At 39.9% G+C, this 20,721-nt stretch overlaps 1 protein-coding gene across 2 annotated transcripts in view; it reads right to left on the bottom strand.

Moving 5' to 3' along the window:
* Nucleotides 1-2,020: 2,020 nt before the first annotated feature.
* The window catches only part of TMEM74 (transmembrane protein 74), a 31,326-nt gene continuing 12,625 nt past the window's right edge, over nt 2,021-20,721 (bottom strand). The window contains exons 2-3 of one of the 2 annotated variants that reach the window (XM_072154627.1): nt 6,731-6,755; nt 2,021-4,080 (exon numbers count right to left, since the gene is read on the bottom strand). In XM_072154627.1, coding sequence (XP_072010728.1) covers nt 3,214-4,023 — 810 coding nt within the window. In that variant the 5' untranslated portion in view covers nt 4,024-4,080; nt 6,731-6,755 and the 3' untranslated portion in view covers nt 2,021-3,213. The remainder of the gene's footprint in view (nt 4,081-6,730; nt 6,756-20,721) is intronic. The other variant, XM_072154626.1, reaches the window with a different exon arrangement.

Raw genomic sequence — 20,721 nt, 5'->3', positions numbered from 1 at the left:
TGACCAGAGTAAGGTACCGGATTAATGGAGTGAGTGGATTGTAATATTGTTTCCAGGTGAATGCAGGGAATTTTATGTTTAAAGTAAATATTCAGCCTCAAGGCCTGTGACAGGTGGCTGCATCTTTAATGTTAGTAAAGAGTATCAAAGAGCCTTCTGGGATTATAAATATTATTAGAGAGAGAGGATGAGTGAAACAGACCAGTTCATTGCAGATTGCAGATAGGAAACTATGTACAATGTGCTCAGCTCATCCTGCTCTATAGATAGGACACTATGTACTATCTGCTCAGCTAATCCTGCTCTATAACATGCTACCTGCAGATAGGACACTATGTACAATCTGATCAGCTCCTCCTGCTCTATAACATGCTGCCTGCAGATAGGACACTGCATACAATCTATTCAGCTCCTCCTGCTCTATAACATGCTGCCTGCAGATAGGACACTATGTACAATCTGCTCAGCTCCTCCTGCTCTATAACATGCTGCCTGCAGATAGGACACTATATACAATCTGCTCAGCTTGTCCTACTCTATAACATGTTGCCTGCAGATAGGACGCTACGGACAATCTGTTCAGCTCCTCCTGCTCTATATCATGTAGCCTGCACATAGGACACTATGTACAATCTGTTCAGCTCCTCCTGCTCTATAACATGCTGCCTGCACATAGGATACTATGTACAATCTGTTCAGCTCCTCCTGCTCTATAACATGCTGCCTACAGATAGGACACTGTACAATCTGCTCAGCTCCTCCTGCTCTATAACATGTTGCCTGCACATAGTACGCAATGTACAATCTGCTCAGCTCCTCTTGCTCTATAACATGCTGCCTGCACATAGGACACTATGTACAATCTGCTCAGCTCCTCCTACTCTATAACATGCTGCCTGCAGATAGGACACTATGTACAATCTGCTCAGCTCCTCCTGCTGTATAACATGCTGCCTGCAGATAGGACACTATGTACAATCTGCTCAGCTCCTCCTGCTCTATAACATGCTGCCTGCAGATAGGACACTATGTACAATCTGCTCAGCTCCTCCTGCTCTATAACATGCTGCCTGCAGATAGGACGCTATGTACAATCTGCTCAGCTCCCCCTGCTCTATAACATGCTGCCTGCAGATAGGACACTATGTACAATCTGCTCAGCTACTCCTTCTCTATAACATTCTGCCTGCAGATAGGACACTATGTACAATCTGCTCAGCTACTCCTACTCTATAACATGCTGCCTGCAGATAGGACACTATGTACAATCTGCTCAGCTCCTCCTGCTCTATAACATGCTGCCTGCACATAGGACACTATTTACAATCTGCTCAGCTCCTCCTGCTCTATAACATGCTGCCTGCACATAGGACACTATTTACAATCTGCTCAGCTCCTCCTGCTCTATAACATGCTGCCTGCACATAGTACGCTATGTACAGTTTTTATTTTCACATTTGCAATAATGTTGTTGGCAACTACAGCCAAGGTCTTATGATTCACTACTGAAGGAAATTCAAACATTATCAGGCACCAGATTAAAAATGCATAGGGCTAGAATGATTTTATTATTATTGTATTATTGAAAATATATTGCAATTTATCCTCTCATATATATAAATATGAAATATAATCCTCTCTATATTAGAAAACAAAGACATTTCCTTCTTTATTTCCCTGATCTGCTGTGCTGATGCTTTTGTTTGGCTCGGATAATACTTGGCCTTGGAATATTGTGCATTTATATGATAAATCTTCCAGCAGGAATGGTTTTATACAAGGCATAATAAATGAGTAGGATCATGTGACATGATGATAGGGTAACCATGGCAATGCTACACATAATAATCCCTACATCCATCATCCCAGCATGTCCACGAGTGCAGAGATACCAGCTCCATCCACATTCAAGGAGCGAAAAAAATTGTTGTTAAAACAATTACTATTATTACTATTACTATAACAATTAAAACAATTACTATTACAATTACTTTGCCCATTCCTCCACCCCCCCTGTAATGTAAAACTATCCTCCTCTGCATTAATTACTTTACAGAGCTTATTATCATCTGCAAGTATTTTAAACTGTACTGTGTAAACGCTCTATGAGGCCATTAATAAAAATATTAAAAAGAAGGGGACCAATACTGACCCCTGTGGCACTTCACTGGTAACTTCAATTCAATCTGAGAAGGTTTTATTAAAGACAACCATCTATTATGCATCACTAAGCCAATTTCCAAAAGTTTCAGTTTATGTACCAACCTTTTATGCGGCACTGTATCAATTGCCTTGGAAAAATCTAGATACATAACATCCATAGCCTGCCAAAGGTCCAGACTAGAACTTACCTCTTCATAGGAGCCAATCTTATTAAACTGATAGGACCGTGTTACAGAAACAGTAAGGAACATAAGTGTCTAATTTGAGAATATGCTCTTAAATAGGTGCTACAATTGTATGTGATAACATTGCCATGCAGGGACCACATGGCACCGCCATAAAGTGAGAGCATAGTAACAACAAAGTTTAAAAAAAGAAACACAATGGAAATTCAATTCAATCTCTATGAACAAAGTGTGCCCCCTCTAATTACTATGACACCCCTCGTGTACTCCTCATAATAAAACCCCTCATGTTACATAATAAAATCCTGTCTGTATTGGCTACTGTATTGGAACGGGGCAGGAGTTACAAAAAGGATAATCAACTAATGCCTAGCTATGGCCAAATCCGTCGCTGGGTGTGCCCCCTCCACATCCACATGGAGTGTAGGTGGAGTAAAGCGGGAAATAATCACAGTTCCTGGCAGTTCACAAGGAATTGTGCCTATTTCAAGCCATGATTAATGTCCCCCTATGATTTCTACTGATGCCCCCCTAAAACTCTATGTACCCCAGATGTATTTACTACTATCTGCACCCTCACTCCTCTTTATATTTGACCTCCGCTGTGTCCTTCATACTATATTATACTCTCTCATATATTCTATAGACTATTACCAGTTGTACTCTCTTATATAGAGTCATACATGTTTCTCCATAACTGCTTTATTTACAGACCACTTTGTGACATGACAATTGTGTCCTTGAAAAGAAAAAAGTGAAAAAATGAAATTTTAGATGTCGATTTACATTTTTAAATACTTCCGCGGACAACTATGAAAAATCAAGTTACACATCCAGAAGGAACTAAAACATTTCATAATAAACATTAAGTAACAATGTCAATGGTATCTTCTTGTACCAAGGTATTTTCAGTTCCACCAGACTTAGAATGGTTGAAATTAATGGATCCGTACAGTTTAGCAGAGTCTTTAGAAGCAAGCGCCTTCCTCCGGTAGAGTTCACCTTTCCACATGGATATCATTAATAACACTGACAACACGACCCCACCCAGAGTCAGAAGGCACAGCCCGGCAATCACACACCTATCCAAATGTGCCCCAATAATTGCATTTTTCTTCTCTATTTTTTCCATTTCTCTGGCAGTGATGGAGCTTGGGTCAGATTTAGTTTCTCTTGGGAACAAGTAGGAAATGATTACGAGAAGGATCCCAGTGACGAGGAACGTCACTGCACTGATGAAGCCATAGTCTACAGACTTCCCAGAAGCTTCTGAGGTGGCCTCATCATCAGACATGATGGACACTTCTTGAATGCTATCTTGTTGGATCTCTCTATCAGAGAGGTGATGAAGAGGCCTGTGGCCATTCTTGAAGGGTGGATGGGTCACGTGTTCTATGTTCACATTCTCGTCAATGTAAGTAAAAGAGGTTTCCACTTCTTCGACACAACACACCTTTCTTCTATCTTTGCCATGGTCTTCTTGGCAGAGTTTTGGATATGACACTTCTTCGGATGTGGCCAAGGATATGGACTCATACTGGTCTGGTGACAAAGCCGAGGTCACACAGTGGTTTTCATAGCAATAAGCTTTAGGATCTTTGACATTATAACCCCAGTCCACATTGTTGCACTCATCAAGTCTTTGCGGTTGACCGTTGATGCGAAGGAGCTCCATACAATCTATAGATTACTCTACAAATCAAAGAAGTCTTTTTCCATGACTAATGAAGACCTGTGGAAGAAGACACAATAACATTGAAAATCTTAAATCACAGAAAAATCATATTCAACATATATTCAATTTATTATTGGCCAATTTGATCATCTACAGTACTACGCAAGTGGTGGACAAAAGCAATATGGAAGAGAAGTAGAACCTTTGTATTAAACCACTCTGTAGAGTGAGCTATATGACACCTCTCTATTGCAAGAATAACATCTTAAAACTTAGAAGGTTATTGAATAGTTCTAAAACGCCTGAAGGCATGATAAAAGAAATCTACCACCAGGATCAAGGATTGTAAACTAAACACAATTACATTCTGGTGTGTGCCCCCTCTGGAAGGAACCGCTCTTATCTCTTTAGCTCTTTATGCTCTTGTTGTTCCAAAAAACTGGTGTTTGGAAATTATGGAAATGAGGTCAAGGAGCTCCACACTCAAATTACAGCTATGGAGCCCAGTGTCCTTCAGCCTCATTAAAATAATTTTTAAATACCAGCCAAGGATGTGTCCTTTTAAAGAAGCTCTGAATGTGGCACATCCTGGGCTGCCTGGAACTGCAGGAGGAGACCTTGAGTCCTGTTGGGCAAACTCTGTGATGGGGTGATGACCTGGGTGCCCACTGAGAGGTCCCTAAGTGCCACCTCTGGTTCTCAAGCCATATGTTAGCTACCATTGTACTATATGGACCTTCTGGTAAAAATTAGCAACAGGCCAGACCCCTACAATTAACACAAGTGCCAAAATAACTACTTTGACATGCAGACCAGAATACGGCTGTCAACCAGCCAAAGTCTCGAGTGGTGGATACCGCTTCCATTACATTTTTCCACACTCGCTGCTCTCTACAATCCGTATCTGAGGGAGGTCATGTTTGGATTTTTATGAGAATAAAAGCATCTATAAAAGCATATTGAATTGAATGCCATCTTCTCTATCCTTATCCAAAATAACTACTGTCCACGTTCATGTAGCTTGTAATCCGCCTTCCTCCTGGGTACCATCAAGGATTGTGGTAGGAGCACCTGGGAGTGAGAAGGACTGAATCAGGAGGAAGTATCTGGAGATGATATGCTACACCCAACAGATTTGACTTTGTGTGTGTTATTAGCAGCAGGACTGTGAAAAAAAATCACACCGCACACTTTTTCTTAACGTGATCTGTCCCACAGTTCAGATACTCCATTCTGAGGTGTAGCTGGTATAAAAGCTATGCAAGTTGAAGAATCCGTGACAAGTGACGGGGCTATGGAACAGTTCAATGGAGAACTGCAGTGTGAGGACATGCAGCAGTACACTTCAAGAAGCTGCAATCCTCCAATATTAATGCATTTTCACAGTCCTGCTGCTACAAACCAAACACAAAAGGTATGATTACACAGAGCTCCAGAGAGAATACTTAACACCGCCTGCAGTGATTTATGATCAAAATGGATTCCCTTTAAAGGGAAGCCGTCACCACATTCTTCACAAATACATGTAGTGACAGGTTCCCATTGAGCCCTAATAACTACTGACTGACTGACACCTAACTGACACCTTTCTTTTAGCTAAAAATGGTTCCCCTGAGATTCCCATATTTTTCCCATAACTTTATAATTTTAACTGGTATCCAAGCATGGCTACAGCGAGTCCAGGGGGGGCGTGGCCTCCTCGGGTTGAATCCAGCAGCTCCTCTCCATCTTATCTTTGTATGCAGCTTTAATGTCATGTGAGTAGGGTGACATCATCACAGGTCCTATAGTTTTTGTAGCATTAGAAAACTGTACACCAAAAATATATCTCACGAAATCACAGCATATTGTATCACATGGAATCACAGCAGCTGCATAGAGAGGAGAAGAAGTCCATTCAGTCTGCTATGATTGTTTTATGTGGTTAGATATGTACATGGGTCGCAGTTTGCTAATGTTAAGTAGCTTGAGGAACTGTGATGATGTCACCCTGATCACATGACATTAGGCCACGCCCCCTCAACTCGCTCCAAAGATGCATAGACACCAGGCAAGATTTTATGGGGATCTGAGGGAAACTATTTTTAGCTAAAAGCAGGGCGTCTTATAGTTACTAGGGCTCTGTAGGAACCTGGTACTACCTATATTTCTGAAAAACGTGGTGACAGGTTCCCTTTGAGTAGAATATTTTACAAAGATACCAAGATAACTATACCTACCACTAATCTTTAAAATCAAACTATGAAATCAGAATATCTTAGCTACACTACAGACTTGAGGAATCTAAAAGTCCTCCAGCACCCCATGCGTCTCGTGCCCCTGTCATTCATGGTATCCTTGATCATCTCTAAAGACAATTACATGATATCATTTTCTAAAATATCCTGTGAGCAGCGATCGTGCAGATCCTTGGACAATGTGGGACATGACATCATCCTCCGGTACTGATCGCTATTCACATTGTATCGCTCTCTATATGCACCGGGCGCCTTCCATTCTCCATGCAGGACTCTAAGCAGCGGTGTAGTTGAGTAATGTCTAGTTCTATTTATATCTCAGATGTGAGCCAAGAACATCCATATGAACACGGAGATATACGTCTTCCGAAAATCTGTCTTTGGATTTTTTTTTTTTCATCCTTTCTGTTTAAATCTGTCTAAGTGGATCCTGGCAAGTACCCAAAAAATGATAAAAGTGGCATATTTACCTCAAGCCTAGATGTTCTCTGGCAACTGAGGACAAAGCATCAATAGGATTAATAGATATGAAAGGACAAAGCTGAAGGTACTAGCAAAAAAAAAAAACAAGTGGAAAAAAACAAGTGCTTTAGTACTTAAAGGGAAACTCCTCTTAGGCACTTTTTAGTGTTACATTATATATAAATGAAAAACAAACAACAAACTTGAAATTAATCTTCACTGTAAATTGCATTTTAGGTCCACAGTTTTGATGTGTATCCATGGTAACAGACTACAAACAACACCCATGTAGTCTGATACTGCTGTCTTGCTTCTGTCTGTTGCTGTGTAATGCACATGTCTGCCTTATGTATAGGTCATTAGTGTATGATCAACGGACCGCACTCCAGAGTCAACACAGAGTATAGAGCTAAAAAGAACTGCTCCCTTTTCTGTGTAGTGGCCAAGCAGTGTAACTGCAGCTCAGCTCCCACAACCCAAACTGAAGCTAAGGCGGACGTTACTCAATCTTATAGATAGGTCATTAATACAGGCAGTCCCCTACTTAAGGACACCCGACTTACAGACGACCCCTAGTTAAAGACGGACCCCTCTGCCCCCTGTGACCCCTGGTGAAGCTCTCTGGATGTTACTATAGTTCCAGACTGCAATGATCAGCTGTAAGGTGTCTGTAATGAAGCTTTATTGATAATCCTTGGTCCCATTACAGCAAAAATTTTTACCATATATCTTATTAAAAAATATTGTGATCAGGTTAACAAATCACTTAATATAGTAGATCTAATCTTTTTTTTTATTGCTCCTGGAACATAACTTGTTAAAAACTTTATTTTAGTAATATGTAAATTAGCGAGAATATTTCATTTTCCCAAATAGGAATATTCTATATTATCAATGAGCAACATAAATGTTTTCCACCAATTTTTGCTAAGCCCTGACAGTCTACTAAAACCCTCAACAACTTTAATCACTTCTGGTACAAATTTCTTAGAATCTGCCACCCGTAAAAGAATATCAACAGATTTATTTGTATCTGAATTGAGATACACTGCTCACTACAGGAGAAAGAAGAAGAAAAAAGACACAGAGAATGAAGTAGATATATTACAAAAAAAAATCTAAATGTTTTGTTACGTTTTAATGTATATATAATTGATCTTAGTTTTAACACAGTATTCTTTTAGCTCCCCCCCTCTAATGGTGGCCATCAGCAGCTGGAATTTGACAAAAAGCATTTAGCTTGAAACTGCTGGTGCATATGGATTGAAAAAGAAGTCTGAAATGCTATGATTTAGACAGCTGGAAAAATGTACTGATTATAGGGCAGATTTGAAACTCTTGAGCTACAAATGAAAGGACATTTTTAATTTAATTCTAGTTAAATGATATTAAAGGGGTTGGTGACTCTATTACATAATTTACCCATGTGTTTTTACTGCCTTAATAATAATCACTGAATATTCATCAAGTGATTCAGCATTCCTGCTACTTACTTTAGTGCTGTCTGCAGTCTCTCCATGGATCTTTGTTTACATGTCTGAGCTCTGATTAATTGGATGGGGTTGAAGCAGGAGATTATAGCTCATCCTGCTTTCCCTATGGCTGTCATTGTGGACAGACTGTGAAAGAAAGATACACAGTGGGTGACTCCATTAGGACGAACTGAAGGAATAAGAAACAAGAAGTTGTGTTTATATGTAGAGAGAAGCATGGAGAAAACAGGGAAAGATTAAAGCTCTTAAAGGAGGCAAAGACGCAGGTGTATATACATACAGAGACATGTCTAAAGGAGGAGATTTCTTGAAAAGTGGACAACCCCTTTAAATAAAATTAAGCCATGCCTGCCTAGGAACGCCCACAAATTAGAAAGGGATATATTTTATATGCAATTTTTTGTCCAGTTAATTGGTTTACGGTAACAGCATAAATTGTTGGTCTACCCCCTACCTCCACCAATTAGGCATGTCCTATGTCATCAATCCGAAGCTTACTCCGCCGCACAATACGGACTTTACTGATAACTTGACAAGCCCTTTAAGCCAAAAAATCTTCTCTGAAGAAAATTGCTCGTCAAGCAGTCGCATCACATCCACTTCATAACTAGAAAATCTGAATTAAAAGACACATCTGTCTATCTATCCGCTGCAATGTCCTCTGCGCGAGACTGTGATTTATCACACTTGTCTCCGAAACTTTATGATCCATTCATTCCCAGTCAGAATGATCTTCCAAGGATATTAAAAAGACTGGGCCTTGTCATCATCTAGTACAAGCGCTGGAAAAACACCGAGAAATAAAAAGCAGAAAAAATAATGTTATCTGGTGGAAGCCCAGACAGGTCTAATCAATGTTTTTACGGTTTTAATTAAGGAAAGTGCTGGTTCTCCGCATAAAACATGTCGCTGACACTTCCTCGCTATGTTAATTAGTAAAAGTACCTATTTCAATTTATCTTATGCCAGGAATTAAATGTATATAATCACGCCTCCGCCAAATGACAAGAAGCAACCGCTTAATAAAAGAAAAGAAAAACTCAGGATTTTGAGGGATGAAAGACTTCCTGAAACAGTCCATGGCCCTCCTCTTGCTAATCAGCTCCATTTTTGCTTAAAGGGGATGTCTGGGCTTAGGAAATTATGGCTGCTTTGTAGCATACCGCATGAAGATAGGACACTATGTACAATCTGCTCAGCTCCTCCTGCTCTATAACATGCTGCCTGCACATAGGACACTATGTACAATCTACTCAGCTCATTCTGCTCTATAACACACAGCCTGCAGATAGGACACTATGTACAATCTGCTCAGATCCTCCTGCTCTTTAACATGCTTCCTGCAGATAGGACACTATATACACTCCACTCAGCTCATCTGCTCTATAAAATGCTGCCTGCAAATAGGACACTACAATCTGCTCAGCTCCTCCTGCTCTATAACATGCTGCCTTCAGATAGGACACTATGAACAATCTTCTCAGCTCCTCCTGCCCTATAACATGCTGCCTGCAGATAGGACACTATGTACATTCTGCTCAGCTCCTCCTGCTCTGTAACATGCTGCCTGCAGATAGGACACTATGTACAATCTGCTCAGCTCCTCCTGCTCTATAACATGCTGCCTACAGATAGGACATTATGTACAATCTGCTCAGCTCCTCTTGTTCTACAACATACTGCCTAAACATAGGACACTATTTACAATCTGCCCAACTCCTCCTGCTCTATAACATGCTGCCTGCAGATAGGACACTATAAAGAATCCACTCAGCTCTCCTGCTCTATAACAGATAAGCAGATAGGATACTATGTACAATCTGCTCAGCTCCTCCTGCTCTATAACATGCTGCCTGCAGATAGGACACTATGAACAATCTTCTCAGCTCTTCCTGCCCTATAACATGCTGCCTGCAGATAGGACACTATGTACAATCTGCTCAGCTCCTCTTGCTCTATAACATGCTGCCTGCAGATAGGACACTATGAACAATCTTCTCAGCTCCTCCTGCCCTATAACATGCTGCCTGCAGATAGGACACTATGTACAATCTTATCAGCTCCTCCTGCTCTATAACATGCTGCCTGCAGATAGGACACAATGTACAATCTGCTCAGATACCTGCTCCATTACATGCTGCCTGCATCTAGTACACACATATATATATTCTGCTCAGCTCCTCCTGCTCTATAACATGCTGTCTGAAGAATAAACTGCATTTTAAGGCAATAGCTTCCTTTTAAGTGCCTTTTTGGCCCTTATATAAATATGAATCCATTAATGAACAGTTGGCCACGGTCCGGACATCTGTCAGGCCTAAGAGGGATATATCACTTCTTAGAGCTGGTATACGCTGCAAGTGACTATACATTTTCTACAGTCACTGGCAGCACAGGGCACTTACATGCAGAACGCACTTAGTCACCCATCACAAGTTAATTTATGGGAGTAGTGACCTCTTTTATGTCTTCGATGTGTTCTCTGAAGATGGATGGAGGTTCTTCTAATTGGACAACCACCACCTTTAAGATTCCGACTTCTTTAATAGAGAACAGCGGGATATAAAAATAAATCTCAATCTGTTATTCCTATTTTGCCAAAATACCCACCCAAAAAATATTGGCACCGTAACAAAAGTACAAATCATCTTTTTTTTTTTCATGCAACTAACCTAGAAATGAGATGCAAATATTCGCTTCCACGAACAATCTGGAAGGATCCGCTCATTGTTATTAGATACAAGTAACACGCGGTGATTCTAATATGATATGCGGCTACTTTGTTAAATTTACTTTGAGCCCTTTAATTTATTCACTTAAAAGACTTTATGCAAATATAATTAACTGGATAAACATAAGCCGTTGTTGCAGGTTGTTGGGCCAATGGCTTCATTATTTATTCATTCTACTCTATTTAGAGCCCCCGAAAAACAATATCCTGCAAGAGGGAGCTGTCACAGATTTCAGGACACGGCTCTTGGCAGACAGATGTGCCAAAATTTATTTTTGGCTTGCAGATACAAGATTTCCAAAAAAAATTAAAAATAAAACTTAAAAGTACTGCCAATGGTTACATATATATCGCTGCATTATGTATTCTCCTTCTTATTAAATTATATATTTTATTTTATTTTATTTTAGAAAAAGTTGAAAATTATTGCAACACGATAGATTATAATTAACTACTGAGGGTTGGGCCAGGGCCAGCGACGCACCAAGTATTGTTCTCTTACAATGCGCCAGTTGTGCCAACTTCTTTAAGCCACAGAACAGTCATATGTAAATATATTAGAGTGGGAGAATGTATTTCATTGCGTTCTCTGAATAAGGTTTTATTTATGCCAAGTTTTAACTTCTGCCAACTTTTAAGAGACAAGGCCTGAATGTGACTTGCAAAAGGGATTTGTGTATAGAATGGGATAATAATTATTCCCTTAATATTATTATTATTATTATTATTATTATTATTATTATTATTTATACATTTTTGAACATATATTTTATTTTTTGCAACTTTTCTTATTTCTATGATTATGATTATTGATATAAACTACCCTGCTGAGAAGACACCCTTCATAAAAGACATTTTATTTTTCAGTGTTTGATTTTTTTCCCCCGTTGGGGAAACTGGACTCAGGGACAACAGGCAGGACAGTGAACATAAAAATGCAGCCCCCCAACAGCCCTGCCTGCTTCTCTAACCTAGGTGATACTTGACAACCGTAAAGACATGTAACAAGACAGAAACATCATAAAGAGGAGGCAACAATCCGGGTCAAAACAGAGATAGCTAATCAGGCACAAAATCACAGATATGAAGGATAGTCAAGTACAAAAGCTAGGTATCAGAAACCAGAAATATAGAGAAAGACAAATTGAGCACGGATGGTAGATCTAGCATAAAATTTTTAATCAGTAATGGAGTTTGGCACACACTGGGGCACATTTACTTACCCGGTCCAGTCGCGATCCAGCGGCGGGTTCTCCGACGCTGATTCGGGTTCTGCCGGGATTCACTAAGGTCCGTGCGCCGATATTCACCAGGTCCGCCGAAGTTCACCTGCTTTTTTCTGGTGTATGTGAGTGCTTGATCTTGCGACACAAATGGCTTTTTAAATTCTGAGGTTTTTCCGAATCCTTCGGGTTGTCCGGTGGCCACGCCCCCCGATTTCTGTCGCGCGAATGTCGCAGCGATTGCGCCAAAAATCGATCGCGTGCGCCACAATCCCGTGAAATACAGTGCAAAGCGGAAATATTCGGGAAAAACCCGACGGATTCGCGGCTGTGGACCCTTAGTAAATGTGCCCCACTGTGTTTTTATCATAGCATGACATATGCTCCAGGTGCACACATCTAGCAGAGAGCATTTAACATATTTGACTATTCTAATTATACTTGGACCTTCAATTACTATTTACAAAATCCAGAGGAGCCTTGGAGCAGTGAAATACAGTTTACAGTACAATGAGAACATAATACGCATCCACAGCACCTCCGATTGGTAGCAGCTTAATATATCCAACATATTGTATTGGAATTTCATCACCTCATATCCCCCTCAAAGTTTAACACCAGCCAGAAGCATGCGAGCAGCGGGAAACTAAAATTCACTATGGAGGTGAGAGATAACCAGTAGGTCCTTAAGGAGCAGTGATTTAGTGTCCCCAATTACCCTTTAGCTAGTACCTCTGTGCCCATTACTAAAAAAATAAACCTTTATTTACCTAGAGATGGGTCCCATGAGGCGCATTGGACTAATCTCTCCTGTTCCCCGATTCAATGGGCAACACCTCAGCTTCATTGGGCAACAGCTGTACCTATGGCACATGTGCAGTGAAGCCAGGGGGTAGTACGCTGGTTTCACTGCTCAACTCTGCAGGAGTGGGGTGCTCCAGACTCAGGTAAGTATAAAAGTTTCTTTTTTATAGCAGGACTACCTAAAGGGCAATTTGAAACCCTAAACCACCGGTTCACAAGGATCTGTGGTGCTTTAGTGTCCTTTAAGAGATGCCCATTATTCTTGTATACATATCCACTCATCTCTCATTGACGGAGTGGGGCTGAACTTGTGCTGCAATTATTATTATAAGACACTGAACTCCACAAGTTTCCTCGATAGGGAACCAGATAACAACTATTCTGCAAACTTGAACATTTTACAAAGTCACAATTATTTATATACAAAGGGGTCACCCAGGGCCCGGGTCATTAGCCCATGTTTAGTAATGTATCCTTGTAGTCACCTGTTGCTCTAGCCTGGCTTCAACCAACAGATAAAAAACACCTAATATATCATCATTTTTATGAGTACAGATTTTTTGTTTCTATTTTTGTGTTTCTATCCTAAACTGTGGCCTTCTGAGACATTGGGGCAGATTTACTTACCCGGTCCTGTCGCGAACCCGCAGTGCATTGTCCGACGGGGACTCGTGTCTGCTGCGATTCACTAATGTCATGCTCCCGAGTTCCTGCATCTGTCGCTTCTGCACCGAGGTCCGCTGGAGTTCACCTTCTTCTTCCCGGTGCATGTGCATCTGCCCCCTGATTTCTGTCGCGTGCCCCAAAATCCCGGGCCAATTCAGTGCAAAACGGAAATCGACGGGAAACTGTTTCCAACGGACCCTTAGTAAATTAGCCCCTATGTTTTTTTAATTTAAAACAGAGAAACAGTATTGAGGCTTTTGCTACTGTCTGTTCTATAATGCCATTCATATTTGGAAAATGTTTAAGTTTTATGTTTTATTGTGTATATTTTAAGTGAAATTTCAACCCTTATATTGATTTTATTAAAAATATTAAACATTCTGGAGGAGATTGTTCCGGGAAATTTCCTCTTTATTATGTTTTATTTTCTGTAGGAGAGTCTTTCTTATTTTTTGCAGTTTATTGTGTGAATATCTAATTATTATTAAGTATGAATACCAGGCAGTCCCTGGGTTACATACAAGATAGGGTCTGTAGGTTTGTTCTTAAGTTGAATTTGTATGTAAGTCGGAACTGTATATTTTGTCATTGTAATCCCAGACAGAACTTTTTTTTTTTCTCTGTGACAATTGGATTTTAAAAATGTTGGGTTGTCATAAGAATCAGGATTAATAATAAATCTTCATTACAGACACCTGTGATAACTGTTACAGCTGATTATTGTAGCCTAGGACTAAAGCACAGTAACTTACCAACATCCAGAGGTCCGTTTGTAACTATGGGTCGTATGTAAGTCGAGTGTTCTTAAGTAGGGGACCTCCTGTATAGTAATATTGCAGTTTTGAATGTTAATTATAATAAAAAAAAATATTGCATTAAATTATCATGGTTAATTTTAAATTCTAATCATATAACAAAATGATTGATTTAACAATCATAAAAAGTCTCAATATTCTTTGTATTATAAATACATCTAATAAAAATAATATTTTATTTCTTTTTATATATGTTGTTTAACATTATATAGGTGGTAAATATATTAGGTTGTAATGTAACACGGCATCATAAATTACAATTGGTACAATTGCGAAAGTTTCATTAAATAGCAATCATTTATTGGATTTATTGGATTGGATTATGTCAATGATAAAAACATATTACACTTGTAATATAAAAATAGACAAGAAAATATCATTATAATAATGACAATAATAAATATTAGTACAAATTAGAATTATTTTTTTTTTGCACTTGACAACTTTTTTAATGCAAATTACAAAATAAGTAATTTCAATATTAGACAAATTGTATTTTGTTAGATTTGTTATATTTTGTTATATATATTTAAAAATTTCAAGCTTAGATAAAAGATATAGTATATGACCAATTCATATAAAATATGAATCATTGCAACCAATAGTTACATTATTTTGAAAAAAGACTCTCTAGTAATAATAATTTATACAATAATCTACCCAATAATGATAATAAATACATTACAAGGATAAATAATTACTAGGAAAACTCTAAGATCACTATTTAAGATTCCCGGTAATGATCTATACGTTAATGGTTACTCTTCTTCAACTCACAGGCAAGAAAAGGTTAACATAATACATATTATTAATTTAGAAAAACCAATGGTGTCACATATTAAACCGTCCCGTACAATGACAGTGGCTGGTGCCTCTTTAATCATTAAATACGACCTTAGTGATGAAGACCTTCATCCTGATCTCTCACCTTGTCGTTCCCCCTTCCCCCTCCCTTCCTGCCCTCGGTATTGATCATCTTGATGTATTTTTCTCCTGTTCGCTTACAGAATATGACTTAATGCTGAGTCTCTGCTTCCTGCCGGATGAATCACATATTCCCAATGCTGCAGTACGGTGCCCTTCACTATCTCCATGTACTCCCATCCCGGGGGTCTTCTCCATAAAGGCTTTATATGTGCATATCCAATGTCATGTTCTGGTATCATTACTTATTCTCTTTGGTCTTACTGCCTGGAGCATAACTTGAGGCAATGCAGTAGATGCAATAACGCCCCGACCTTTGAGCCTAAGGGGCCCATAAGGTGTCTCTTCCCAATACAAAGAGAACATGGCTATAAATAATACATTATAGTTGGGGGGTCTGATTCATATTTTGCATTGAGTCGCAGAAGCTTCGAGTCTTTTCTCTAGTTTGTAGTGACCTCAGACTTTTCACTACAGACTTAGTCAATGTTCATGTGCTTAAAGGGGTATTCCAGGAATTAGCATAATTCATATTCAAAAGACTCCTTAAAATATAAGCTGATATGTAATTAGTTGCTATTCAAAATTTTGCTCCCCTTAGCGTAAAAATTGGGGACATACAATGTGACGAAGTATTGAAATGCTACTGGCCCTTTAATCAGTCATGTGACTTTGTCCCTGTGGAGGAGACACAGGACAGAAAATGGCCGCCGGTCACATGTCCACATCACATGTCCTGCACCTGCCTGTGCAGGTCATGTGATCATCACTAAGTTTGGCTGTAGCCAGTTGGTTGCAGTGCATCCAGTGTGGCCAGTGTTGTGGTAAGACGTCATCTCAGTGGGGGAGGGTGGCAGTTACACATCATTACTATGGTAACAGAGCAGGATGGTCTGTTACATCATCACTGGGAGCAGAGCCTGAGAGGGAGGAGCTGGTACTGAGAACTAGAGGATCATGGGATTTGTAGTTGCAGATGGCTGCCACCTTTATGATAACTGCCTACTTTAGGAAGACCATAACATTTTTGAATCATAAAATCAAACTATTTAAGCTCCATTTTGTTGTATTCATCAAATGTATAGCATTATAGGTTTTTTGTATTTTATCTAATGCTAAAGGGGACTTTGCTATTCTTGAAATTTTTACCTATTAGCACCATTGGGGGAGATTTATCAGAAGTGTCTTAGAGCAAGACTGTTCTAATTGCTCATTGCAACCAATCAGAGCTCAGCTTTCATTTAGTAAACTGGGAACAGTCTTGTTTATAGACAATACTGATAAATTTACCCCATTGTTCCTGTCTAGAGAAGTAATAATTCTTCATTATTGTCATATATGGGAACCCTGGAGTCTGGAAAGATTGATGATACACTACTCACAAAGAAGTTTGGGATATTTGGCTAGTGGGTCAAATTTTAGAATGAAGCTAAAATGTACATGAATCATTTCATTAATTGAATGTTCATGTGAGAAGATAATTTATCATAAATGTGGTCATGTTGTCCCTTAGAAAAAAAGATAGTCTTCCTTGGATATGACCACCGCAACACTCGGGTTTCTGCATTCATTATCACAGAACATGCCATAGGAGATGCCATAAATCCTGGACTTTTCTTATGAAAAAAACTATTTGTTTCTTTGTGCAATCACTCCAGCAGCAGTGGCCGTATCCAAGGACAACAAGGTCGTTTCTAAGGACCATTTGACTAAATTCATGAGAAATTATCAAACAGGTAAAAAATTTTTAACAACCTCCCATTGTAGAAATGTTTATATGTGGCAGATTAATTAAATTAGATGTGAATACCGAGACAGCAATACCACCTTAAAGGAAAACTTCTACTTGCATGGTAGTGAATGAAGCCAACTATACTTACCTGTCAGCATCTTCTCCGCAATCCCAGAACACATCTTCCTAAGCCTTGACACGCTGATGCTCCTGTGAAGAAAATACTTGACGTACACAGAGTGCTCGGGGCCGGCGCCAGTGCCCAGAGCTGCTGGAGGGCCCACCTAAGGCTGTACATAAGGAATCTATGGGGGTCAGGGGGGCTTTATATAAAATAACCATGAGGGGGCTATTTGGGATGATAAATTAGGGAATATTTTAGGGAACAGGAGCCTTTTTTTGTTTCTGAATTTTTAATGCTGCCACGTGCGTTCACTGCAAAGGGGCCCACTGAGGCTCTGTCACCCAAGGGCCTCCTGAAACCAGGAGCCGACCCTGCTCAGGGTTAATAATTATGCACACCACCAGCAGCCATACTTACCTCCTCTTCCTTACTGGAGATCCTGGTGACATCACTCAGAAGGTGCGCATAAATTTTAATTTATGTACGCCCCCTGCGCGACACTGCCAGGATCCAGCAGGGGTGAGGAGGTAAGTATGGCTGCTGGAGGCGTGCACCAGGTTCCCATTAAACCCTTGATAAAAGAAGTACAAGTCATTTTAGACATTTTTTTGGCACAAACTATGACACATTTCTGTTATAGATAGATTGATAACTATTTCCCCCAATGTTTACTATTAATATAATAGTAAAAGAGGAAATTTATACATTAACCGGTTAAGGACCGGACCCTTTCTTGTTTTTTTATTTCCATTTTTCACTCCCCACCTTCAAAAATCTGTAACTTTTTTATTTTTACACGTAAAGAGCTGTGTGACGGCTTGTTTTCTGCATAACAAATTTCACTTCATAGTGATGGTATTGAATATTCCACACCATGTACTGGGAAGAGGGAAAAAAATTCCAAATGCAATGAAAATGGTGAAAAAACGCATTTGTGCCGTTTTCTTGTGGGCTTGGATTTTACGGCTTTCACTGTTCGCCCCAAATGATATGTCTACTTTATTCTTTGGGTCGGTACAGTCACGGGGATAACAAATTTGTATAGGTTTTATAATTTTTTCATACATTTACAAAAATTGAAACCTCCTGTACAAAAATTAGTTTTTTATTTTGCCATCTTCTGACGCTAATAACTTTTTTATACTTTGCTGTACGGAGCTGTGGGTGGTGTCATTTTTTCCGACATTTGATAATATTTTCAATGATATCATTTTTAGGACTGTACGACCTTTTGATCACTTTTTATAGACTTATTTTATATTTTTTTCAAAATGGCAAAAAAGTGCCATTTTCGACTTTGGTCGGTATTTTCTGTTACAGGGTTAAACACAGTGAAAAAATGTTAGTATATTGGACATTTTGGACGCGTTGATACCTAATGTGTTTATGATTTTTACTGTTTATATCAGTTCTAGGGAAAGGGGGGTGATTTGAATTTTTAGGATTTTTTATTATAATTTTTTTTTTTACTTTTTTTTCTTTTTACTATTTTTCAGACCCCCTAGGGTACTTTAACCCTAGGTTGTCTGATTGATCCCATCATATACTGCCATACTACAGTATGGCAGTATATGGGTATGGGTATGTGCCGATAGCACATTGTAATGAAGGGGTTAAAACGAGACAGCCTCGGGTCTTCGGAAGGCCCGAGGCTGTCATGGCAATGGATCGATGACGTCACAGTGAGCGGCGATCCTCGGCAAGATGGTGGCGCCAATGTGCCGACAAATTTTTGAAGCTGCCAGCAGCTTTGCCGGCAGCGATTGCTGGGATAACACCTGCGATCGGTGCAATATGCAGCAAAGACTTACCGGCTATGGAGAGGGCTCAGCCCGTAAGCCCTCTCCATGCACAGGGACCACCGTCCGTTGTGAATACACGACGGGCGGTCGTGAACTGGTTAAAAATGTTTTTACAATTTAGTGCTTAATATGTAGAGTTTATGAAATGTATAGTACAGACAGTTATATAATAATGTTATATACACTGGAGATATAGCAGAGCTCAGAATGACAACACAGATGTCTGAGTGTCACTTGGCAGCGTGTGGCATTATATAAGCGGATGAGCGCAGGTCCAAATGTGTAATAATGCAGGATCTGCTACATCACTATATGGGATAGAACAGTAGAGTCAGTAAATAACATGATATTTGTTAACTTTGTCTTGTAATTATCCCGTATAATGAGAGTCTGGCAGCCGCCATCATAGTTGTGTCGTGCGGGGTCATGGCAGGATGCTACACAGAGACGCGGCCATATGCAGACTGATGTAGTGTGGAAATAATCAATGAAATGTCTGAGTAGTTTTGTATATTTAGCCTTCTGATGTCTATGTTACTACTGACTTTACAAGATATTTTACAACACTGGGGGAGATTTATCAGAATTGTCTAAGAGCAGAACTGTTCTAGTTGCCCATGGCAACCAATCAGAGCCCAGCTTTAATTTTCCCACAGTTGTTTATAAAATGAAAGCTGAGCTCTGATTGGTTTCCATGGATAACAAGAACAGTTTTACCTCAGACACTTCTGATAAAACTCCCCAATTGACTTTTTGTTTAATCCCTTAATGTTCTACGTCTGTTATATCGGACGATGAGAGCTATAACTGAGCACTCAGAGTCCGATATATCAGACACGGAGCTGATGCCGGCTCAGCTCGAGATTGGAGCTGGGTCGCCATCGGTATACACTGGGTGTCAGCTATAACTAATAGCTAACATCCCAGTGTAACACCCGTGGTCGGGAGTGAGGGTCTCTCCCCACAATTGCCTCCCCCCCACTGTCTTCATGGCTGTCATGGCAGCCCTGAGGCCTGTAAGATTCTGCAGGCTCATGATCAATCGATGATCCGCCCACTGTCAGCAACTGTCGCTGATCGTATTAGGCATTCTTGGGCCTGTGCGGTCATCATCATGCGGAACGTGCGGCCGAACATGAGCAGATAAAGCAGGGCCGGCCGCACGGTCCCTGTATTTATCTACGCATGCGCTACTCTACTCCACCAGTTGCTAGGCATAGAGTAGGGTAAAGAAGTCGCTACTTACTTTGCCTAGATCCTGGAGTTGCTGACAGCGGATGGATCATCAATTGATGACATCCGTAGGGGGACGAGGCAGGGGACATCAATATGCCGGGGCGGTATTATGAATTCAAAAAGGACACATGGAGTAGCGGTTTCCCGAGGGTTGGAGGAACTGCTCCTCCTTAGCCTCTCCCAGAGGACGAATAGACCAGTCACAGAGCACATGGCATTGAAAGGTAATATATAACCTATCTTTTTTTCTGTAAAACCGATTTCATACAAAAACTATTTGGCAGTGTGTGTATGGGGGCTGTGCTAAAATTGGTCTCCTGGTGACAGGTTCCCTTTAACGCTTATAAGCAGAGGATACAAATGCAACAGGCCACATGAACCAGTGTCAAAGGTTTCTTCAAAACTTGTGACTGTAATATATTTACAAATTTCCTTTCTGTTTTTTCTTC

The sequence above is a fragment of the Engystomops pustulosus genome, chromosome 5 (genome assembly GCF_040894005.1).
Source record: "Engystomops pustulosus chromosome 5, aEngPut4.maternal, whole genome shotgun sequence".
Lineage (NCBI taxonomy): Eukaryota > Metazoa > Chordata > Amphibia > Anura > Leptodactylidae > Engystomops > Engystomops pustulosus.
Note: the sequence above shows the minus strand (reverse complement) of the source record. Positions and strands in the feature narration are given on the sequence as shown.